This window comes from Callospermophilus lateralis, chromosome 10 (genome assembly GCF_048772815.1).
Source record: "Callospermophilus lateralis isolate mCalLat2 chromosome 10, mCalLat2.hap1, whole genome shotgun sequence".
In the NCBI taxonomy this organism is placed as follows: domain Eukaryota; kingdom Metazoa; phylum Chordata; class Mammalia; order Rodentia; family Sciuridae; genus Callospermophilus; species Callospermophilus lateralis.
This window is the reverse complement of record NC_135314.1, coordinates 119,259,962-119,286,525: the sequence shown is the minus strand read 5'-3', so window position 1 is coordinate 119,286,525 and position 26,564 is coordinate 119,259,962. Positions and strand designations below refer to the sequence as shown.

Sequence of the window (26,564 nt, the reverse complement as noted above, 5' to 3'; positions counted from 1 at the left end):
ATGGTGTATAAATGCCACATTTTTTTTAATCCATTCATCTGTTGAAGGGCATCTGGATTGGTTCCACAGTCTAGCTATTGTGAATTGTGCTGCTATGAACATCCATGTGGCAGTATCTCTGTAGTACGCTCTTTTAAGGTCTTCAGGGAATAGTCCAAGAAGGGCAATAACTGGGTCAAATGGTGGTTCCATTCCCAGCTTTCCCAGGAATCTCCATACTGCTTTCCAAATTGGCCGCACCCATTTACAGTCCCACCAGCAATGTACAAGAGTACCCTTTTCCCCACATCCTCGCCAGCACTTGTTGTTGTTTGACTTCATAATGGCTGCCAATCTTACTGGAGTGAGATGATATCTTAGGGTGGTTTTGATTTGCATTTCTCTGACTGCTAGAGATGGTGAGCATTTTTTTCATGTACTTGTTGATTGATTGTATGTCCTCCTCTGAGAAATTTCTGTTCAGGTCCTTGGCCCATTTGTTGATTGGGTTATTTGTTATCTTATTGTCTAATTTTTTGAGTTCTTTGTATACTCTGGATATTAGGGCTCTATCTGAAGTGTGGGGAGTAAAAATTTGTTCCCATGATGTAGGCTCCCTATTTACCTCTCTTATTGTTTCTCTTGCTGAGAAAAAACTTTTCAGTTTAAGTAAGTCCCATTTGTTGATTCTTGTTATTAACTCTTGTGCTATGGGTGTCCTATTAAGGAATTTGGAGCCCGACCCCACAATATGTAGATCGGAGCCAACTTTTTCTTCTGTCAGACGCAGAGGCTCTGATTTGATATCAAGCTCCTTGATCCACTTTGAGTTAACTTTTGTGCATGGCGAGAGGAGGGGATTCAGTTTCATTTTGTTGCATATGGATTTCCAGTTTTCCCAACACCATTTGTTGAAGATGCTATCCTTCCTCCATTGCATACTTTTAGCCCCTTTATCAAATATAAGATAGTTGTAACCTTGTGGATAGTCTCTGTGTCCTCTATTCTGTACCATTGGTCCACCCGCCTGTTTTGGTACCAGTACCATGCTGTTTTTGTTACTATTGCTCTGTAATATAGTTTGAAATCTGGTATCGCTATACTGCCTGATTCACACTTCCTGCTTAGAATTGCTTTTGCTATTCTGGGTCTTTTATTTTTCCATGTGAATTTCATGATTGCTTTATCTATTTCTACAAGAAATGCCATTGGGATTTTGATTGGCATTGCATTAAACCTATAGAGAACTTTTGGTAATATCGCCATTTTGATGATGTTAGTTCTGCCTATCCATGATCCAAATACCTTTTCTCTCTCCAGAAAGTATTGTCTTAGTTTTTGTCACCTTGACTTTTGGTTGTTTATTCAACTTGGAAAGCCAAGGAAAAGACATTTTCATGGTGTTTTATTTTCTTAAATGTCTTTGCCCACCTGACTACTTCTTCTTCTTCTTTTTTTTAAAAGAGAGAGAGAGAGAATTTTTATTTATTTTTCTAGTTTTCGCCGGACACAACATCTTTGTTTGTATATGGTGCTGAGGATCGAGCCCAAGCCGCACGCATGCCAGGCGAGCGCGTTACTGCTTGAGCCACATCCCCAGCCCGCCCAGTGACTACTTCTTGACTTACATGTATTCTTCCATTTCTAGCAACCCCTTATTTATAGATCACCCCTGAGATGCCATGCTCAATCCAATTAAATAAATATTTACTAAGATACTATGTGAGGCATACAAAAGATGGGACTTTTAAGATGAAAAACTCAGAGTGCCTTCATGCTATCAGAGGGGCAAACTTTAATACTAATATTATAGGTTGTATATTCTCTATCTGGAATGCTTGGGACCAGAAGTGTTTCATATTTTGGAGTTTTACATAGACTTTCCTGGTTGAGTGTTCCTAATTTGAAAATCCAAATCTGAAATGCTTCAAAATTTGAAACTCTTTGAATGTCATGTTAATGCTCAAAATATTTCAGATTTCAGAGCATTCTGAACTTCATTTCAGACTGTATTATAATGGTGGTATAATCAAAGTACTTGGGGACCATAGAAGGGAGAATAGGTTGTTTGGTGGAGGATTAAGAGAGACTACTTAGGTAGGAAAAGAACAGTTACAAAGTGATAGGAATTGGCAGAAGCAGAGAGGGAAGGTGAACTTTATATTTGTAGTGTATCTTGATTTAGTATATAACTTACACAGGCAGGTGATAGCAGGTAAAGCTAAGAGTATAAACTGGGGCCAAACTGTGATGGATCCTAAAACTTGTTCCACATTTATACTAAGGAGCTTGGACTTTATCCTGAAGACAATGATTTTGAATCTCTTAACACTTTATGTAATCTTTATATGTTGACTTTCTAGTTTGGAAGTTGTAGGCAATAGAAACATGTTGATTTAGAATAGGAAAGATTGGCGTGTGGAGACCAATGAGGAATCTATTATTAAATGAAATGTGAATGAGAGAATGTACTTGAGAGGTTTCACAAAGGACTTAAGGACCAAGGGACTAATGAGGATGTAAGAAGGAGAAGAGTTAAAAATGATGTTGTTGTTTCTACGGCTATCATTAACTGAGATAGGGGACATAAAGGAAATCGTTAATTTAGGGGGGATGGTGAAAAAAGGAGAAGAGATTTTGGTTTTAAACAAATTAAACTGGTTAACTGGGGAATGTCTTGGTGAACACGTTGGTTGACAGCTGGAAATACAGATTTGAAGCTTAAGGAAAAGAGGTGGAACCACAGATTTGAGAGCTGTCAGCATTAAGTGATACTTGAAGGCTGTGCTGGGATGAGTGAAATTACCTGGGAGCAGATAAGAAGGGTTTCAGGGATACAGAGGCTTCCATGAACAGTGATAAAGCATTATTAGAAAGCAGGAAGAGAGAAGAGGAGGCAGCAGATCTTTTCATGTCAGCAATCTAGAGAGGTAGAGGAGGCAAGGATTGAATTGAAGCTGTTGGTAGTTATTAAAACCCTTGAGAATAGTACATAACTTTGACCATCATGATACCTCTTTAAGAAAGTGTTTAGTGATTTCTTTTGTCCCTTTACATATAATAAAACCTATATATAGATTTAAGAAAAGTCCTTCAGTTGAAGTTTATAATTATGATTTCTGAAAGTTGCCTTTGGTATTTATTCTTGACATAAAAATCAATTTTAAGTAAAATAATTTTCAGTCAAAATTAATTTTTTATGGAGTGGTGTCAACAATCCCATAACTGTTGGCTTGAGGATTTTTTTCTTAAATGTTTATTTCTTGTTAAAGGAGGGATAAAATTTCTACATTTAGTGGGAAGTTTATTTTTCCATATAGAAAAATTAATATTAAAGTAAAAACAGTATATCCCCATTTTAATATATTTTTAATTACAAATTTTTAACATTTTTCTAGTTTAACATACTTTCTTTTTGTTAATAACTCATAATTTTTTTTATTTGAGCTATTAGAACTTGTTTTTGTAAAATTTTTTAAAAATCAGGTCATTATAAAGAATACTAATTAAGAGAATAAAATTATGGCATTTGCAGGTAAATGGATGGAGTTGGAGAATATCATGCTAAGCGAAGTAAGCCAATCTCAAAAAAACAAAAGCCAAATGTTCTCTTTGATAAGTGGATGCTGATTCATAATGGGGATAGGGGGAATGGGAAGAATGGAGGTACTTTGGATCTGGCAAAGAGGAGCGGGGAGGGGAGGGAGTATGGAGGTAGGTAAGATGGTGGAATGAAATGGACATAATTACCCTAGGGACTTGTATGATTGCACAAATGGTGCGACTCTACATCGTGTACAACCAGAAAAATGAAAAGTTGTGCTCTCTTTTTGTACAATTAAATGAAATGCATTCTGCTGTCATGTAAAACTAAAATTTTAAGATGTTAATATAAAAAAAGACAAATAATTTAAAAAATTTAAAAACTAAAAAAGATTTAAGACCTTAAATTATAAAATCTACTGGAATAAAAATAAAAGGAAAAGCTAAAAAAAAAATGCTAAATTACTTTTTCAGCTTTTTTTTTCCCCCCCTTATAGTGCTGGGGATTGAACTCAGGGCCTCACACATGCAAGGCAAGCTGTTACCACTGAGCTCTACCTCCAACCCTTAATGATTTTTTTTTTCATAATTATTTTTGATTACTGCCCTCTTGCAGTCCCTGTCCCTGAAGTAATAATTATTATCAGTGCAGGGCATAATTTATCATATTGGGCATCTTGATATGTGTCGGGAAATAGGTGGTGCAAAAAATAGATCGTGGATTAATTCAAAACTTGAGACCTAGGATACATGCTACAAAAAGGCAGTTGTAAAGTTAAGTCCTCTTTTACAGTGATATATTTTCCTAATATATAGTGTCATCTTTTCTTGAAAAGAATAAAAAGGAGAAAAATACTTAAGCATATATTTTTATTTCTAAACAGTATTTTAATATTAAAACGTGTATTTTACCTCCTCATATTCTAGATATTTTATTTTTTAAGGGAATTTTTCAAGGAAATTCAAGTAAGTTGTGGATATCTTAGTAGATGTTGGCAGCCCCCCCCCCCCGCCCCCGCGCTCCTTACCCCTTGACTCAGAACTGTACAAAGAGTATTTCACTAGGATGTAGGAGACCTGAATTCCAATCATAACTCTGTCACTGACTCTGTAACCTTTTAACAAGTCACTTTTGTAAGCCTGGTTCATCTATAAAATAAGGCTGGGTTTAAAATAGTTAAGGTCTTTTCCAACTCTTTGAATGGTAATTTCTGTTGGTATTTAGTTCTTAAGTCAGATCTATTATTTAGAATTTGCTTGTAGCAACACTTTGAATGTGTTTGTATAGGTACTATATCAGTTATCTCTTACTGCATACAAACCAGCTGATATTTAATGGCTTAATACAGCAACCATATATTTGTTCATGATCTTATGGGATCTTAGTTTGGACTTTACTCGGTGAAGTAGTTCTGCTGATCTCATTTGGAATTGCTAATGTAAAGTTATCTGGAAGGTTGACTGGTGCTGGATGGTCTGACTGGCTGTCTGTGCTAATTATTAGCTGGCTCTTAGTCTCCACATGGTCTCTGGGTTCCAAGAGGTCAAGTGCTACTGCACAGGTGCTTATTAAGCCTCTGCTTGCATTATGTTTGCTGATGTTCCATTGGCTAAAGCAAGTCACATAACCAGTCCCAGAGTCAGTGCTGGAGGGGAATACACAATGGCCTAGATACCAGAAAGCATGATTTATTCGAAGACACTAACATACCAGTCTGGTCTACCTCAGAGACCAAAATGCATCCACCTAAATTCCATACAGTAAGGCTTCTAAGTGCTGCCTTTGTCTCTGAATTGCTCTTGTTGACTATCTGTCAGAATTTATTCAGTCCTTTAGTCCTATTTCATCTTGTATAGGCAGTTCCACTTATTACTACTTTTATCAACTCTTTCAGCATTTCTGCTAGTGCCCAAGTAGGAACAGGATGTATATCAGGTTGAAATTTCCAAGACTATATTGTGACTAAAAATGGGCCCCAAGGATAATTACTATCTACTGATGGCAAGAAAATGTTGCTTAAAAGTTGTATTGCAAAGTTAAGAATACTTTTTAAATTTAGAGACAGAGGTGGTTCCTTTGACCACAGTTCCTTAATTTACTTTTGTGTTTCCTCTCCTTGTCTGACTTTTTGAGGAACTAATGGAGTATCCGGTGTGTGTGTTTAGTTTTAAGTTCTGTCTGTAGTTTCTCAGGACAGTGGGGAAATGAAATAATACCTTTAAATGATTTGTTGGGAAGTTCTTGGATGATTTTTCTTTCTTTCTTTTTGAGGTTGGTGAGTTCATGGTTAGTGAAATAATGAGTTACTATTTTTAATAATAAACCCTAAACTAAAACAATCTTTGGAGGTAAGAATAGTTTTTAAGAGCTGAAAGTCATTTCTGATACAGAGGAGGCAAATCAGATATAAAGAGTTCAAATAATTAACTCATGATTACACAGCTAATAAGTAACAGACTTGAGACCTGTGTCACAAGGAACATCAACAGGTAAGATTGGCTCTGAAATCTGGCTTCAGCATGTGTTAGTAGGCATTTCTAAATATTGTTCATCTTTTCTTACTTATAAAATGGTGATGGTGTCCTCTACCTGTTAAGGAAGTTGCTGGCTTTTGAGTTCAGTGCCTTTTCTCTGTATTACATACACTGCCTTGTCTTTTATGGTTAATGCCTGCCAGTTTAATGATACCACAAAATGACAAATCAGAATAGTGATTTTTTTTTGTCTTATGTTTCAGAAACTTAACCTCTTATTTCTCTCTTTACCCTGTACTTCTTTCCCATTTACGCTCCCCCTTTTTTTCTTTCATTCCCTACTCCCCTTTACCTGATTTATTCCCTAGTGCTAATGGCATGTATTTCTTTTTTACATGTCATATTGCCTAAAAAAGTGCTGAAACTTGTAGGTTTCCTGCTACCTAATGACTTACAATATTTTTCTTTATTTTCATCTAGCATTTTTATATAATAATTTCTGGCTTCTTGAGATCATGTGTTTTTTTTTCCTCCTTCCTCAGGCCAACTAGCCTCATGCAACTAAATCTTTATATTATCAGAAACTGACATCTTAGGAACTTAAGAATAAGATCTGGCAATCACACTGCAAGTTCTTTTCAGCTTACAAGTGGCTTATTTATGCAACTAGTCAGAGAAGAGTTTTCCTCTCATAGGACAAGAACCATTTGACTCTTTAGTGACAATGAGTATCATGCTATATCAGATATCGAGTAGGAGGAAGAGGATATTTATTTCTGGAGTATTGGACCTATAAGGATTCTCTTTTGGAATGCCCCCTGTTGTGGAGAAAATTTCCAGTGATCTGAGTTGTTAGTCATAAATAGGACAGGTGGATTCCTACAGTTTTTAAAAGCATTGTTAGTTAAATAGACTGGTTGAGGGAGCATGGAAATCAAATCATCATTTAAACACATTGTCAGTGTGGCTATATGTAGAATGAGGGAATGAATTGGTCAACATCTAAACTTCTGAGTAAAATTTGTTTTAGAACTCTCTCAAATTTGGTACTTAGTTTATATCATATGTACACATAATATATACATCTACATAAATAATCAAAAATTACATTTAAAACTAGAAATTAAGGGAGTTGTAGAATAGAGGTCCTTACCAACACTCTACCAGTGAGTTTCTGAATAGTAGGTAAATGCTTTTAAAATTGTATCAGATCTGGGGATATAGCTCACTGGTAGAGCACTAGCTTAGAATGTACAAGGCCCTGAGTTTGGTTCCCAGCACCAAAAAAAAATTATATTTGCGATATTATCTTTTTTTTTTTTTTTTGTGGAGAAAGGACTACAAAGATAGCATAGCTACAAAGATTCTTAAAAGCAGCAGGGAGTGGTTTCCCAAAGGTAAGTACTTCAACAGATATATAGATCTGTATCTATGTGTACGTTATTATTTTTTCAAAGTATCAAGCTATTATGCATCGCCTTTAAATTTATTTATCTGATGTGGAATCAGTGGTAATTGGAACTATGATAATCATCATTTGATTATCAATTAATATTGGCATACAATATTGAATACTTTGTCATAATTTTGTATCCTACCTATTCCTGGTATTTTTTTATTTTGCTAGGAATTCCATATTATCCAAAAAAAAAAAAAAAAGCCCAAGAGTTGTATGATTTAGCTCCTTTTTTTTGGGTGAGGGGATACCAGGGATTGAACTCAGGGGCACTTAACCATTGAGCCACATCTCCAGCCCTATTTTGTATTTTATTTAGAGACAGGGTCTCACTGAGTTGCTTAGCGCTTTGTTTTTGCTGAGGCTGGCTTTGAACTTGTGGTCATGCTGCCTCAGCCTCCCAAGGTGCTGGGATTATAGGCCTGTGCCACTGTGCCCAGCTGATTTAGCTCTTAACATAAATTCATTTAACAGTATAAGGAATATATGGATATTTCAGTCAATGCTGAATTTCATATTTGGCTCTTAATTCAGTAGTAGGAAAATTTCTGTTTTCTCATTATTTCTATCTAAAATTTCACAAAAGAAAAAAAGCTTTATCTTCCTAGTGCTATTTACTACGAGATTTGAATGAATTATAAATGCTGTGTATTCACATAAAGATTTTAATTGTCACATGAGATTTCTTCCCAAACTTTATTTTAAAGGTTGGAAAAATTTATACTGACTAGGGCCCATTTATTAATTTTAAAATATTACATTTTAAAACTTTCATGTGTTAATAGATATAGCTCGTAAATATTCAAAAGGTATCCTCTGGATAATAGTATTCATACAGTTGCCACTATAATAAATCTAGTTGTGTATTTTAATATTTTTCTTAAAATTGCACATAAGTAGGTGGTCTTTAGAGCTTGAGTTTCAACTTATAAATGGGAAGATAAGCTTATCAAAAACTGTAATATGATTAAAAAGTTTTAATAACAGCTTTATTAAGATATAACTCGGGCTGGGGATGTGGCTCAAGCGGTAGCGCGCTCGCCTGGCATGCGTGCGGCCCAGGTTCGATCCTCAGCACCACATACAAACAAAGATGTTGTATCCGCCGATAACTAAAATAAATATTAAAAATTCTCTGTCTCTCTCCTCTCTCACTTTCTCTTTAAAAAAAAAAAAAAAGATATAACTCACGTGCCTTAAAATTTACTCTTTTAATGTATATATCACATTTACAACTTGTTTTTCAGTGATTCAGAAAAGGAATCATACATATATAGCAGAAAGAAAGGGGGAGAGAAACATGGTAAAATATTAATATTTAGGGAATTTGGGTAATGAATATGAAAATTTTTGTACTGATCTTGCAACTTTTTTTCTCCAAGTTTGTAATTATTTTTTTTAAGTTGGACACAATATCTTTATTTTTTAATTTATTTTTATATGGTACTGAGGATTGAACCCAGGGTCTCACGTGTGCTAGGCAAGTGCTCTACTGCTGAGCCACAATCCTAGCCACTAAATTTGTAATTATTTAAAAATAAAATATTTTAAAATGAAAATAAAAGTATACAATGTAGTGGGTTTTATTATACTTATAAAGTTATATAGTCACCACTATTTACTTCCAGAAAAGTATTTTAAGCATACGTTCTGTATTTATTTTCATATGCTTTTTACTTAATATACAATAATTGATGTATCTGACATCAGAATTTCTTTACCATTTTCTTAAAGTTTTCAAATGTTGAACTAAAAGACCAAAGTATGTCATAAGTGCAAAAATAAAGTATAATTAAGACACGTAAAGTGAAAATTTTTATTTGAAAAAAATGAAAGAAAGTGAGCTGCTTTTAACTTTAGTACGTGTCCTTTGTTGAAGCTTTTGAGTAGAATCTTAGAATAAATTGTTAGTCATATGCAAAACTGTGTCTACTTCTTAAAACTTGAATTGAGGAAGGAAATGCTTTATACCACCATGGCAAATACTTTATTATAATAAGAACATTTCTTGTTTCTTCCTCTCATATTACTTTGTTCGTTGCGTTGGGTTTTTCCTGAGATAGGAACTCTTTAGGGAACTGCTTTGATTTTTGTATGTATTGAAGCAGTGGAGTTTCAATAAAGTAAGTTTTTGACAATAGCATAGTTTTCACTTTTGTTAGTGATATTGTTTTTCCTTTTCACTTAATTGGTACTTATAATCTATTACTATATGCAGCTATATCTGCTCAAAATTGACCTGAACACATGGTTCACATATAGTACTGAATAGGTGGGAAGATTAGTTTGCACTGCCATTTTACATTGCTTTTTATACTGAATGTACTATGGGTAAGAGTGTCAATCTGAGTAACCACAAAATGCAGTTGCATGTAAATACAACTGAGTTTTTGTCAAGTCAGGAGATTGGACAGAGACCCAGAGAAGGATCTGAGAAGGGGCAAAGAGGAGTGGGACGCTTCTTCATTCTTTAGACATAGGAAGCTTTATAAAAACATACTGTTTTATATCATAGGTGCAAATAACTCTAAAATGTTTTCTATACAGTATTTTATATGACAGTGCTAATGAATCTTAGGATCCTGCAACATATGTTATCTCATTGTTTTGCTTATTTTTTATAGGAAAAGTAGCCATCAAAAAAGAAGACTTGTGTAATCATAGTGGCAAAGAAACTTGGTTTTCACTACAGCCTGTTGATTCCAATTCAGAGGTTCAGGTAAATATTAAGTCTTAAGTAATGCAAGAGATTGTCACACATAGAAAATGAGTGAAAATGAAATGGATTATGCTGGCTCGTTTAGTTAGAGTTTGTGATACTTTATTGTAAATTCTAACACCAGATATTACAGACCTTTGAGTAATATAGAGCTGTGGGGAAGGTAGAGCTGAAAGGAAATGGCTGTGGCATGTTTATTCAAAAACTATGCACAAGTATATGCAAATGTGTGGGTTCAGGGAGATTATGTTAGGGAGCACATATTTTTTTTCCTGCCTTAGTTCTGCTGTTCACATAAACAGAAGCAAAGTATTAATTTTTTTTAAAGAAGAGGAAAGTTATGCTTTATTAACTCTGACCTTGGAAGTCTGTGATTTTATTCATTCTCATCGGGATACTCTGTTCACTCTCTAATAAACTAGACTCGGGGAAAATGTTACTCATTTTAACTATGCCTGAGCCCACCATGTAGAGCCTTCATTCCCATACCCACCCTTCCTGTTGTTCACCTCTTTTTTTATTTGAAAGGGTATCATTACTCCTTTTAATCCCTTCTTTTGTTTTGTCAAAATAAGAGGGCTTTTGCAGATTCTATACGAGTAGAGATCTATCTTTTAACCACATAGCTGAAGTTTCTATTTCCTTCTGGAAAATTTGAGTTGCTCTGTCTTAGAAATTGTTATTTCTATCTAAAGGGAAATTTTTTTTGTAAACCTATTTATTTATAAAATATGGTAAGGATTGTGAAATCATTTCCCGAGGGCATAACTGCAAACAGGATTCATCTTCTCTAAAAGAAGTTATAATTTGCCACTGTGACTCAAACAGAAGTTTTAAGACAAGAAAAAAGTGCTGCATGCACACCCACAGATAATTTGCAAATAAAGTGCCTGTGCTCTATTTCCTCATAACCTTTCAAGCATTCTCTGATTAGATTCTCAAAAAAACTAAGCATTTGTGTACAAAACTCTGCTTAAATTCAGAATACAACTGACTCTTCCCCGGTTTTATCTACTCTACCTCATTTTAATACTCTTTTCTTTCCATTTGACTATAAGTATTATCCACATACCAATTATACAGGGATGTTAATGATCCAGGTGAGAATCAATATGAGTAAGTGGAAATGGCTTAAATTAGAAGTCAGAAAATTTAGGTTCTAGTGTTTATATGTGGTTACTTTAATGATGTTGAAATTAATTTCTGTAAAATGGGAAAAGTCATCATGTTTGACTTATATGGTTTTAAGAATTAAGTGGAAGAGTACTTTAAAAACTGTTAATTGCTATACAAATATAAATTATGTTACCATCAGTCTGGTGGCTATTATATAATGTGCCTTTACAGAAAGTATATTTTCATATATGAAAATTTTACATTAAAATACCAGCTTTTACTTTTAGTTTTTCATATCCAATTTAACACCTTTTTCATAGACAGCCCACCATTATACACTTTTGGTATAATGTAAATTTTTCTAATAGTTTTAACAGAAGACTAGAAGTGGCTTTGAAAATTTTGTCTGAAATGATATTTGAGGATTATTTTAAGATTTAGTTCAATAAGTGTTCTTTTAACCAGTATAAATTTTCTAAAGGATTTAGGGCTCCAGTTCTGAAAAAGTAGAAATCTCTATAATATAACTCTTAGAGATAGTTATTAGAGGTTAGTACTGGGACATGGTTATATATATAAAACTCATCTCTGAAACATAAAGATTCTAGAAGCAACATTTACCTATTAGATATCATATTCACATTTTAAATTTGCTACAGATTATTTTCATGACTATGGGTTGCTAATCTTTGCTGTCATTTTTGTCTTAAATGATAATTAGCTAGTAAGAGTTACCTACTATTTAAAATAAATTTTAGAAGGAAGAGTATGTTAGGAAGTAGAAGGGATGCATAATACTTTTCATATTAATATGGTGCCATTGGGAATATTATTGTGCTGGCCAAAAACTGAACTGGGAATACTGAAATTAACTTTGTGAGTCTAGAAAAGATAGAAAAGTAGCCCATGATTAATACAGATCCCAGTTGTTGGTTTTGTTTTGTTTTAAGTTTGCTTGCTTATGAAACTTTACAAAAAAATATTTGGAAAAAGTAAGCGCAATTGATGAGGAAAGTAGGAGAAAGCTATGAGATAGACTGAGTTTGGCAAGGATTCTAATAATTACTTTTATATAACTATATCATTATATACCAAACATGGTACCAAGTATTTAATATATGTTATCTCATTTAATCTTTACATTAACATTATGAGGCAGGTAATAATACCTCCATTTTACAGATAAGGTAAATGGAATTCACAGAGATTAAATGACTTCTCTACAGTCACAGAACTACTAAATGATGAAGCTGTGATTTCAACAGAGATCTGTCTGATTCTAATACTCCTAACTACAGTCTTTCTGACCTTTTAATACTCTGTACTGTTAGTCATAAAAAGTCTTTAGCAGATTAGGAGAGTTACTTAGGTAGCATCTGAAAATAGAATAGAAGCCTACTCAAATTAGCTCAAACAAGCATTGTACAGTGGTGTGTTCTGGTAATCACAGCTACTTGGGAGGCTAATGTAGGAGGATCACAAGTTTGAGGCCAGCCTGGGCAATAGTGAGTCCCGTTCTTAAAATAAAATTTGAAAAAGAGCTGGTGATCTAGCTCAGTGGTAAGAGGGCCCCATGATTGGAATTCAGTCCCCAGGACTTAAAAAGTAATTAGCTCAGAGAAAAAGGGAAGGGACATTGGGAAGTTCCTAGGGAGTTTTTCTGTTTTGGGTTTTTGTTTATTTGTTTGTTTTGCCATGGTCTGAATCCAGTTCTTTCTCTCTTTTTCTTTTTTTAAAATTTGTTCTTTTTAGATATACATGACAGTAGAATGTATTTTAACATATTACCCATACATGGAATATAACTTCCCATTATTATGGTTGTAATGGTATGATGTTACAGTGGTTGTGTATTCATATATGAACATAGGAAAGTAATAGCCTATGCATTTTACTATCTTTCCTATTCCCATCCCTGTCTTTCCCCTTTGTCTAATCCAAGGAACTTCCGTTCTCCCCACATTATGTGTTAGCATCTACATATCAAAGAGAACATTTGGGCTTTTTTTTTTTTGAGGGGGGGGATTGGATTATTTCACTTCTCATGATAGTCTCCAGTTCCGTCCATTTATCGGCAAATGCCATAACTATTCAGTACAGCTATTCACTGTTTAGTTTTTTCTTTCACGTGTGTTTACACGTGAACACAACATCTATTTTCTTTTTTTATTTTAATTTGGTACTGAGGATCTAACCCAGTGTCCCACAGGTAGGGAGCAAGCACTCTGCCACTGAGCTACAACCCCAACCCCTCCTTTGATTTTGAAGAGTGAATAGTTAATGTTTTCTCTTTCTAATGAAAAGGAAAGGGAAAAACATCATTTAAAGATAAGATTCCATTGTATTCTTCTTGTATATCCATTGAGACTATATGTCTGTTCCTCTGCTTCTCTGTAAATCTATTCTCCTGTTTATAGACTTAATCCATATGACCATATAGCTTCCTAACTCTTGAAGATCAGATTTAGCAATTCATAGAATTGGACAGATTTGGGTCAGATGTCCACTGAAGTCTAATTTGATATGGTTAGAGGAAAAACATTGGAGGGCAATACATTTTAGGGCTTTGCTCCTTAAGAAAGTGGTTTGGGTCCGGCATGGTGGCTACTCCTGCAATCCCTATGAATTGGGAGGCTGAGACAGATGGATCACAAGATTTAGGTCAGCCACAGCAATTTAGCAAGACCCTAAGCAACTTAGTGAGACCTGTTTCAAAAAATTAAGGGTTGGAAATGTAGCTTAGTAGTAAAGCATCTCTGGGTTCAGATCCTCAGTACACCCTCCCCCGGGTTTGGGTGGATGAAATGATTGGCATCTCTACCTCAGAAGGGGGAGATGTTTGATCTTCCAGCTTTGCCACTCATTGGCATTTGTACCCAGAATACTTGCTAACTTATTGCCTGAGGATCATATTTGAAATGAAAGTTTTAGTATAAAGGATTCTATTTTGGTTGCGAAGTTCTAGGGAAGTAGCATGTAGAAACATAATTTAGCCTTCAAATGAAAATATCCTCATAGTAGTAAGGTGGGTTTTATTACAAAATAGTTGAAAAATTAAGAATTTAACTTATGCCTTGAATTTCACTTAGATGCTTTATAACTCTAATGTTAATAATTATTTTCCATTTTATTTTCAAATGAATAGTAGTGTTTCATGAGTGAATTTTTCTGCTTAAACAATGTCTTTTCTTGACTTGATTCTTCTACCTTTTATAGTTTTCCCCTCTGGGTTGAACCATTTTCTTCATGCTGCTCTATTTTGCCTTCAGACTCCACAGTGATTCAGAGGGAAAGCACAAATGGCTCTCATTATTTGTGACATCATATCACTATGTCTAATGGACACTTTTCAGTACTCTTATTTGATCTTTAAACAGATTTTGATTCTGGGACAAAACTTCCTTAAATTTGAAGGATTCTTTCCCTTTGTTTCTGGTCCTGGTCACCAGTCTACTTCAGGTGATATTCTTTTTCCATATTGATTGCCACATAGGTGATGTTAATATGAATTGTGTGGTGCTTTCTGTAAGTCCTCTTTTGTTTCAGTGATCTGCAGCCATGCTCTTGGCCATTAGGTCCTGGAACTCACAAAAATCTTCTACGTATTTTTCCATTCTTTATTATTAGGTACTATGATAAAGAACATGCTTTACATTAGACTGATTAAGCCATATCTTCCATATTGAGAGTTTACTGTTTTTGTTAATTAAGTGAGTTTGTCTCACACAGCTTGTACAAGCAGAATCTAGATGTAATGTCAGTCATATCCTTTTGATTCTGTTACTTAAGTTGCTGAGTCTTTTCCAACAAGCTTAACTTGAATTTCTGGATCATGCCATAAGCTTTTGATTGTTTTATCATTTTTTAAACATGGTCTCTGCTTTATCTGTTTAGACAAGTATTTAAAACAAAATGCAGTGATTATAGCTAGTAATTCAGATACCAGTTTCTTAAAACAGTTAAGACATAATGAATATAAAAGCATAGTTTATTATTGCAGGGTTTTAAAAATTTTATTTATAAATTTGTGTATGTAAATAACAAAGGAATGAGCCATCCTACATCATAATAAATACTTAAGAAGAAAACAAGTCCTACTGTAAAGAACTACCACTAATATAAGAAATAGGTAAAACCTTTATTTTGCTTTTTATGACAGGAATTATGTTTAAAATTACTTACAGAGGTAATTTGTATATATAAAAACATCCTATTTGCTAGGTGTGGTGGCACATGCCTGTTATCTTTATCCTGGGAAGAGCTCCTTGGGAGTCTGAGGCAGGTGGATCACTTGAGCCAATGAATTTAATACCAGCCTGGACAACATAATGAGAACCCTGTCTTTAAAAAAAAAAACTATTACAAATCCAGAAGTTTTGATGTTCCTCTCCTCATATTTCTTTTTTCTGACCACTTGAAACAGTTCTTTTATGTGGAAATGATTGTTAAAATTTAGTGATTTGTAACTTAAAAATGTTTAGACTTGAGAGAATTTTAAATGCACTTTGCCCAAATGCCTCTCTTCATCTGAGTTTCCCCAAACTGTATGCGGAATTTTACATGTAATTCTATATGGCTCCCAGAATATACATAATGTAAAGTTGAAATGATCACAGATATTTCTATGTGAAATTTTTGTAAAATTAATTGAAATAATAAAGTTAGCATACAAAAATATTAAATCTTCAGACAGTATCAGAGTAATATGAATTCCTAAAAATGCTCCTTAATACAAAGGAATATAATTTAAAATATATCAGCCTAACATAATAATTAATGCTATGAAATTCACATAAAATAATACCTCCTAGAAATTTGTTTTATTTTAAACTAGAAATATACAAGACAGGGGCTGGGGTTGTGGCTCAGTGGTAGAGTGCTTGCCTGGCATGCGTAAGGCATTGGGTTCCATCCCCGGCACCACATAAAATAAACAAATAAAATAAAGATATTGTATCCATCTTAAAAAAAAGATATATACAATACAGTGCCACGTACTTTATCTTCCAACATTTCTTGACACAGGTGAAAAGTGCCTCATTGAACTTCCCTCAGGAGATTAAATAATAATAAAAAAAAGCATTTGAGTACTAAATCACCATTGCATGTTCATCATCAAACATGCTGTGGTTCCATGTCAGAGTCTTACTGTTCTTTGTAGGTAATGTCTGTTTTCTGTAGTTGCTTTTAGGACTTTCTTTCTTTATTATTGTTCCAGGGATTGAACCCAGAGGTATTTAACCATTGAGCCCCTTCCTCAGCCCTTTTTTGTATTTTATTTAGAGACAGGATCTGCTAAGTTGTTTAGCGCCTTGCTAAGTTGCTGAGGCTGGCTTTGAACTCCCTGTCCTCCTGCCTTAGACTTCTGAGCTGCTGGGATTACAGGTGTGCTCACTATACTGGGGTAGCACGTACAATCAGTTCTTACCAGTATTACTGTGCTGCGCCTAGTTGTAGTTTTCTTTTTTCTTTTTTTGAGAGAGAGAGAGAGAGAATTTTTTAATATTTATTAGTTTTAATATTTATAAGTTTTAATATTTTTTTAATATTTATTAGTTTTAATATTTTTTAGTTTTCAGCGGACACAACATCTTTGTTTGTATGTGGTGCTGAGGATTGAACCCGGGCTGCACGCATGCCAGGCGAGCGCACTACCACTTGAGCCACATCCCCAGCCCCTAGTTATAGTTTTCTTTATGTTTATCCTATTGTGTGATCCTAGGATTTCTTGAATCTGTGACTTGATGCCTTTTATCAAGTTTCAAGCAATCCCAGGCAATTATCTCTATCCACTTTTTTTCTAGCCTATTCTTTCTCTACTCGAATTCCAGTTACATTAATAGTACACTAAATAACTGTGTTTCATATATATATCTCTTTTGCTTTTCTTCTTTTCTGTGCTTCATTGTGACTCAGTATTTTCTACTGACTGACCTGTCTCACATTTTACCAATCCTCTTTTCAACTGTGTTTAATCTAAATATGTCTTCATTCTGGCTATTGACTGGTTCTAAATTGTTCATTTGATTCATTTTATAATTCTCAGTTACCTTCTGGAGTTTCCACTTTGCTTTCTATCTTTAAAAAATGTTAAAAGATAGTTATTTTATACTCTCAATCTCTTGTAAATATGTTGTTCTTGTCATTTTTTTTCCTTATGGTTCTAATCCACTATTCCACTATAGTGGAATTTTAAATAGATTGGAAATAATCTGAGGCTTTTCCCAAAAAAAGATTTATGATAGCCCACCACAACTGCTCTTTCTGTTCCATTGATCAGAACTGCATCAGATGTCTATTCTTGGCCACTGTTCTTGGCCTCAAGGGAGGGTAGATAATATTATATTTTTCTGGACTCATAACTGTCCCCTCAAAAAAAAAGGGCTTCATTTTCTATAATTCAGGCCTATAAAATGATGACAAATACAAGTAAAACTGAAATTTTGCATGAAATAGCCAAGAAGACTAAATTTTTCTAAAAGGTTTATAGATTTGTTTTCCTAACAATTGAAAAGTAGCCTCAAATAATTTGACACTTTTGTTCATTTTTCTTTACTAACAGCAGTACAGTAGTACAGTAGTAGAAACTTTGAATATCTAGATTGATAGTAAAGCTCTGAAATTTTAAAGCAAAAAAAGCAAAGCAAAAATTTAAAATAATTACTAAAGATAGCTTCTATCAATTTTTGGTGAATATATGACTCTGTGTGTGTGTATACATATTTATGTGTATTGAGGTTGTTTTTACATATTAATGTATTATACATTTTATTCTGTAACTTCTATGCTAAGTTTCATGTAACATGTTTCCATATTTATGTGTTCAATGAGGGTTTTGTAGTTTAGAAATTATACTTTCCTTAATTTAATTCATAAAGCTTTTCAGTTTTAATGTTTCGTATCTGCCTATTCTGTCCCTACTGTTTTCTTGAGTAGGTTATACACAATTATGTCATTACTGACTAATACCCATACTACATAGGCTCTGACTTGGTTGTAGTGATTCCTGGTAAACTCCCATTAAATATCTCTTTACTTTTAGCCTCAACAGTACTGATTGTAGTTATGAATAAAATGGTTATACTTTTTTCTACTTTCTGGGTTTTAAAAAAAAATTTTTAGTTGTAGATGGACGTAATACCTTTAATTAATTAATTAATTAATTTTAATGTGGTACTGAGGATTAAACTCAGTGCCTCACACATGCTAGGCAAGTGCTCTACTGCTGAGCTACAACCCCAGCCCCTCTACTTTCTGTTTTAATGGTGATTAGAAATACAGTAGGTCTTAGATGTTTCCTGCAAGATGGTTGGGAGTACTTTGTTAGCATATAGTTTCTATTATAAAATGCTACATTTTAAAATAGAAAAACTTTTTTGAGATGCAGATGTTTGTACAGTTGGCCAAGTTCCCTTGTTAGCTAAGTAACACACATGCTGGCATGACAGAAAACATGACTTAAAATTCTAGTTGGATGATATTATAAATTATTTCATTGTAGATCTTTAAGGTCACTCTTGAATAGCAGAGCTTGTGAATATTAAAGGCAGGAATAACAGAAGACCCTACTTTGTAAATTATATATGATTTCATAAACATTCGTGCCTAGATTTTTAGTGAATGATTCGTTTCATTTGGTTCCAGCTCCACCTGTCAATTTTATTACAGCTTATGACTTTTTTGCTTTAGAGCTTAACTTTTTCATGCAGACTTTTGTTTTAGGATCCATCAATATTTATTGCTTATCACTTAACTCTGCATCTAACCCTGAACTTTATAGGTACTGGACCTCAGATTTCATTATTATATGACAAGTCCCCATAAAACAGCGATTCAGGTTGGAATCTTTGAAAGAATGTCTGAAAAGGGTTGTTCAAAAGAGCAGTGATAGGTAATAAACTTACTGCCTCTGATGAAATCACTCGCATCATTAGCCCATAGACAACACTCCCCTGTAATCTCTACTTGGCACTGTGCCAGTTTGTCTTCTGAGTTGGGTGGAGGTAATCTAGCACTAATTCTGTTCACAACCTGTTCAGAATTGTTCATCACCAGTGGAAGGGAAGACAAACCAAGCTCTAGATTACATTGTTCCTTTAATTTTTTAAGAAAGTGACAGTTCATGTTTCTTTAAACTTACTAGATGTTATTGTTATTATTATTATTATTATTATTATTATTATTATTATTATTATTTTGTAGTTCCATCTCTTAGTGGCTATTCAAAAAAGTACTCCTTTATTTTTCTCTCATCTTTCCATCAACGTCTTGGCAATATGTTGTTGTCTTTTATTTGTTGTCTCTCTAACTAGTTGTATACTGGTTTTTTTTTTTTTTTCTTTTGGTTCTGGGACGCTCAGGATATTGTACATGGTAGGCAGGCACTCTACCACTGAGCTATATCCCCAGCCTTTTAAGCTTCTTGTAAATAGTAAGTGTGTCTTAGATGTCTGTAGATTCCTACTTGCTCCTATAGTGCCTCCCCAAACCTTGTAGGTATCCCATTAACCTTGATTAGTTGATAAAAGTAATGATTAACAAACAGTCTTACTGGATTTAACTTAGAGTTTTGTTTTAAAATTATGAGATTTTTTTTTTCTTTTTATGGTATTGCCTCAGTTCTTATTGCTGGTTTATCTTCTCTAATAAAAACATCCTACATTTTATAATTTAATTTCATTTAAAATTTCCAAAAACATAAGTAATATCTTTCTTTTTGATCTATGATAATTGAGGTATATAACGTTTTATTGAACAGGGCATAAAATTCTTAAAATTGAATACCATATTTGATACAAACATTTGACTTTTTATATCTTTAAGAACTTTAATTTACATCAACAGTTATTAGTTATAACAAATAGTTTGATCAAAGCTATGTGCTACTGAAAAGTCAGTGTATAATTAAATATGGGTACCATTTGAAAAAGTACATACTTTTAGTTAATATTTTGTCAGCAAAATAGACTACTCAGTTTATAATTTTTTTTGTCTTTATAGGGTAAAGTTCACCTTGAATTAAAGCTGAATGAACTGATAACAGAGAATGGGACTGTGTGCCAGCAGCTTGTTGTACAGTAAGCATATTTCTTTTACTAAAATCAGCTAGAACTAATTCTTCATTTTGTGTTCTTAAACCAACTTCTTATTTTAAATACTTCAAAAATGAAACTCTGGGCTAGGTGTGTAGCTCCAGTGTCAGAGTGTTTGCCTGGCATTCCTCAGGCCCTAGATTCAATTCCCAGTACCACAATAAAAAGAAAAAAGAGCCAGGCACATTGTCACATACATATAATACCAGCAGCCAGTAGCTTGGGAGGCTTAGATAGTAGAATCATGAGTTCCAAAGCCAGTCTTGGCAAAAGCAAGGTGCTAAGCAACTCAGTGAGACCCTGTCTCTAATTAAAATACAAAATAGGGCTGGGGATGTGACTCAGTGGTTGAGTGCCCCTGAGTTCAATTCCTTGTACTAAAAAAAGAAAGAAAGAAAAAAGAAATCTTGCTGTGTCATTTCTTTACTCAGTTCATATTTAGTTTATTTTTCACATATCTAGTCCGCTGAGATTATAATGAGTCATTAATTAATTCAACCGGTTTTTATTTAATTGGGTTAAATGACATATAGAGGCATTAGAGGGGATCACAGATAAGGTAGCTGTCTACCTGTCAGTGCAGACTTGGAAAGGCTTTTTAGAACAGTACCTCTAGAAACACACCAAGCTTTAAAGACTGTAGGGCTAGAACCTGATGTCCATGCTGAGATGACCACATCGATTGCCACATACTTTGGATTTCTTTTTACTCTTTTTACCCTTAGGTCATTTTTTTTTTTTTTTTTTTTTTTTTAATCATGTAGGCTCTAATCTGCTGGCTTCCAGAAGTCTCCTGTTTTAGCCCAATCTCTTCCTTCTCCCTTCCTCTCTACGTCCTCATTGTGGGTTACCAACTGATAACCTTCGTTCTGCATGCTTTTTCCATCTGTCCTCAGTTGATATCTGAATATCTCTAAGGTTCTGAGGCCCTTCTACAGCCTTCTCAATCTGAGTCCTTGTTAGTTTCTATCATACCCACATACCTTAGGGCAAGGCTATAGAAGAGATGCTGTGTTCTTATAGCTGTTCCAAACTATAACTTAATTGTGAAAACTCCAGCTGCTTTGAGGCATTTTCTTTACATATTAATGTATACATATCTAATACTATGTATGGTATTATTTAGTTAATTTTTCCTGAAAAGTTCAAAAGAAGGTTGCATACATTATGTCCTTTATCTCTTAATGTATCAGTATGTATTTCCTAAGAATAAGGATAAATCCTAAATGACTCCAGTTTGGTTACCAAATTCAGGAAATTTAACATTGTTGCAATACTTAAATTTATAGTAATAGTATAGTAATAGTTCAATATTTGTTTGCTATTTTTTCCCCTAGACTGAGAGTATGTAGTAAAAGTCCTTCTGCTACTTCCTCTCCTATTTCTATTTGTTTATGATAGTCATTTAAAATGCAGTTAGTTGAGTTGGTTTTGTTTGTTTACATTCCATTTTAGGTTCCCCGACATCCTTGTTGGTTTAATTTTTTTTTTTAATATTTATTTTTGAGTTGGACACAATAGTTTTATTTGATTTATTTTTATGTGGTGCTACGGATCAAACCCAGGGCCTTGAACGTGGTAGGCAAGTGTTCTACCGCTGAGCCACAACCCCAGCCCTAATTTTATTTTATTTATTTTTTAAAAATATCTTTATTATATTTACTTATTTTTATGTGGTGCTGAGGATCGAACCCAGTGTCTCACGTGTGTGAGGCAAGTGCTCTGCCACTGAGCCACAACCCCAGCTCCCTAATTTTATTTTTGATATATAGAATATTAGCATGATTTCAACAGCTAAAATTGTACCAAAAGGCATTACACAGAGATATAATTCAATTCCACCTAGCCCTAGGCAACCACAGTCTGATTTCTGTACCTATAGTTTTTGCCTTTTCCGAAATGTCATATTAACAGAATCATGTAATATGTATCTTTTTGTCTCCTTTCATTCACTTAGCACAATGCTTTTTTTATATATATACCTTTGTTTTATTTATTTATTTTTATGTGGTGCTGAGGATCGAACCCAGGGCCCTGCGTGTGCCAGGCAAGCACTTTACCATTGAGCCATAATCCCAGCCCCAGCATAATGCTTTTTTTAAAAAAAGTTTTTTATCATTAGCCAAGTGTAGTGGCCCATGCCTGTAATCCCAGTAACTCAGGAGACTGAGACAGCAGTATTGCAGGTTTGAAGCCAGCCTTGGTGACTTAGTGAGACCTCTTCTCACTAAAAGGAAAAAGGGGCTGGGAGTGTAGCTTAGTGGTAGAGCATCCCTGGGTTAAATCCCCAGTACCACAAAAATTTTTGTTGTTGAATAATAATCATTCAGAATAGTGGACTTCTTTGTGACATATTTGCACATACTCATAATATAATTTAATCAATTTAATTCCCTGGAGTGTCTCCTTCCATTCCCTTCCTTCCCCCATCTTCCTCTATTCAACTAGTTTCCCTTCTATTTTTATGAGATCCCTGCCCCCCCTTCTCTTCATTTTTCTTTCTAGCTTCCATGTAGGAGAAAACATACAGCCCTTGACCTTCTGATTTGGGCTTTTTTCACTTAACATGAAGCTTCACAGTTCCATCCATTTTCCTGCAAATGATATAATTTTTTTCATTCTTATGACTGAATATATATATACCACACTTTAATTATCCATTCATCTGTTGTACATCTAAGCTGTTTCTGTAGTTTGGCTATGATGAGTTGTGCTGCTATAAACATGGGTATGCATGTATTTCTGTAGTATGCTGACTTTAATAATTCTTTTGGGTAAATACTGAGGAGTAGTATAACTAGATCATCTGGTGGTTCCATTCCTAGTCTTTTGAGGAAGCTCCATAATGATTTCCACATTTGTCATACTAATTTACATTCTCACAAACAGCAAATGAGTTTCTACCTGCTACTACATCCTCACCAGCCTTTATTATTTTTTTATCTATATATTTTTGAAAAATTCATCTATGAGAAAAGAGCTAAGAGGCCAATGGGGGGAAACATTCTCTTGGAGGTTGTAGATGGACACAATTTATTTATTTATTTATTATTTTCTGTGGTGCTGAGGATTGAACCCAATGCCCCACACATGCCACGCAAGCACTTTACCACCTACAACCCTAGCTCCCTGGATATCTTATTTGTGTTCTTGATAATTGTCATTCTGACTAGAGTGAGATGAAATTTTAATGTAATTTTGATTTGTATTTTTCTGCTGGCTAAAGAGCTGAACAATTTTTACATTTGGTCATTTGTACTTCCTTTTGAGAAGTGTCTATTTAGTTTGCCTACTTATAAATGGGTTATTTATTTATTTTGGTGTTGACATTTTAGTTCTTTATATATTCTAGATATTAATCCTCTGTCAGAAGAGTAGCTGGCAAAGATTCTCCCATTCTGTAGGCTGTCTGTGCTATTGTTTTCCTTTGCTGTGCAGAGCTTTTTATTTTAATGGCATCCCGTTTATTCATTCTTGGCATTACTTCCTGAGCATTGCTGCCTACTCCTATATGTCAGAGTGTTTCTGGTATGTTCTCTTCCCGCAGTTGGAAAGTCTTTGATCTTTTTGAGTTAATCTTATGCAGCGGGAGACAGGGATCTATATTCAATCTTTTGTGTACGGATATCCAGTTTTGCATGTTATAGTATAGGAGGTGCCCCTTCTCTTCTCGAGAGTGAATTCTTATATATGATACATTCTATATTTGATTTGTTTCCCCCACTCAAGGAATAGCTCCTTCAGTTATGCTTTCTCTAGTTTTATCAGCTTTACCTTCTCCCCTATGTGTTCTAATATCTGCCAACCTAAAAGGCATGCCTCCCAGACCTCATCTCTTCTTACCTCACACACCTTCCACCCCCAGCTACACCTTCCCTAATTCTCTGCTCTTCTTTGAAGGAAAACTTCTCAAAGAAAAATAGATATAGGGGTGAGAGAGAGAGAGATTACTAGCTGCATTTACTGAGAAGGCCTAGAAGCAATGCCATTCCATTAGCAATGAGCATATGTAGCACCTACATCTTGGTTTCTAAATAAAGCATTCTCTGTTCTCACCAGTAGATCTTTGTGTGATGAAGAAAATGTTTTATGTCTTCATTGTCCAATATAATAGCCACTAGCCATGTATGACTTTTGAAAACTTGAAATATGGTAAATGTAACTAATGAATTGCATTTTAAAATTTTATTTAGTTTTAATTCATTGAAATAGCCACATTTGGTTAATGGCCTATATTAGACAGTATGACTTCAATGAAAAGAACCTGTACTTCTTTTTTCAGCAGTGGTGATTTTAGGACTAGGGTAGGGAATATATAAGATGAGGCTGGAATATCTTGTGGGGTCAGAGAGTAAGGAAGTACTCAAAAAGTTGATCTCAAAGAAGTAGGGAACAGAATAGTGGTTACTGGGGTATGGGGAGGCAGTGATGGAAAGAAGATGGTCAATGGGTGCAGTGGGTTAGGAGGAGTAATTTCTACTCTTTTATTGTATAGTAGGATAAGTATGGTTGACAGTATAGCTATCAGAGAAGATTTTGAATATTACACAAAAGATTCAAGTCTGACTTGATAGAGATACCAATTATCCTGATATGTTCATTACACATTGTAGACATATTGAAATGTTATACTGTATCCATAAATCAATAAATAAATACTATGTATCAATTAAAATACATTTAAAAAATAATTGGATACAAGGACAGATCATCTGTGGTACTAAATAAGTGAGTATGATGACAAACAGCATATTTATATAGCCTCAAAGAATCTCCCCATAAGGTACCTAATAGCTACCACCTGACCCAAGTGATCAGTGTTAATATTACCAATAATGAGACATTCAGCACTTGCTGAAATGATGCAGTGTAGCATTGAGGACACCAGCATGCACAATTCTAACCTAACCATGAGCAAACATTAGACAAACTCAGATTAGAAAATCTCCAAAAAAAAAAAACCCAAAATAATTAGCAAAGACTGGTAAAATCATAGGGCAAAAAAGATACTAAGGAACTCCCTCAGGATAGAAGAGATTAAGAAGACATGACAACTAAGTGGAATGTGGGGTCCCTTATTGCATCCTGGATCAGAGAAGGACAGTGTTAAAATTAAGTAAAGTGTGTAGATTAGTTAATAATATTTTTAGCCAACATTATATCAATGTCACTTTCCTGATTTCAGTAATTCCACTATGGTTACACAAAAGGTTAAATGTTGGATGTTAGGTCTGCAGAAACTCTCTATTACTTTTACAACTTTTCTGAAAGTCTGAAACTGTCTCCAAACAAGATGTTTTCAAAAATTGTCTATACCCTGTGCATTCATCCAGGTTTGTCTTCTGAGTTCGAAACTTGGTATGTCCACTTGATGTTTCACAACATCACAAACTTAACTCATTTAAAACTGAATTTTTGATTCTCTTGTCTATACATCTCCTTCCCACAATCTTAGCAAATGTTTGATTTCATTCAGTGTGTTTTTAAGTCAGATTATGGTTTTTTTTATCTCTAGACCATTAGTTTTTTATTTTATCTGTGTCTGCACAGAATATATGAAATATAATTAAATAATCTTTAAAATATCATTGTCATATCTTAGTAGTATCCTGGTTGTTCTCTCTTTAAACACCAGACATTGTGAAGTGGACATTTTTGTATTTCCGTGAATATTGGGTATCAGTTAAGTTACTTGGAAACATTTTGATCCATTTATGATATCAGCACTCAGCAGAAGATTCAGCAAGGATTTTTGTAGCTCTCGGAAGGTTTTTCTTCCTCTGTAGCTTTCGTCCCTTCAGTATTCTGTCTTGGGAACCCTAGCCACTTTGACCTCCCCAGCTTTTGTCTTTTGGGGGGTTTGTTTCCATTGAAAGGTAAATCTAGTCCCTGTTACTCCATCTTGGCTGGATGTAGAAGGTAACCTTTGTTTTTTGTTTTTAAAAATATCCAATAAAGCTTCATATGGTGGCGCATGCCTATAATCCCAGCAGTTTGGGAGGCTGAGGCAGGAGGATCTCAAGTTCAAAGTCAGCTTCAGCAACAGCAAGGTGCTAAGCAACTCAATGAGACCCTATCTCTAAATATAATATAAAATAGGGCTGGGGGGCTGGGGTTGTGGCTCCGTGGCAGAGCGCTTGCCTAGCATGCGTGAGGCACCAGGTTCGATTTTCAGCACCACATA

The 26,564-nt window shown here is 34.4% G+C and overlaps 1 protein-coding gene across 2 annotated transcripts in view; it reads left to right on the top strand.

Annotated features, from left to right (window-relative positions):
• Nucleotides 1-26,564, top strand: part of Rasa2 (RAS p21 protein activator 2) — a 113,576-nt gene that overhangs the window by 30,132 nt on the left and 56,880 nt on the right. For both annotated transcript variants that reach the window (XM_076867189.2, XM_076867188.2), the window contains exons 4-5: nucleotides 10,078-10,172; nucleotides 20,289-20,365. In XM_076867189.2, coding sequence (XP_076723304.1) covers nucleotides 10,078-10,172; nucleotides 20,289-20,365 — 172 coding nt within the window. The remainder of the gene's footprint in view (nucleotides 1-10,077; nucleotides 10,173-20,288; nucleotides 20,366-26,564) is intronic.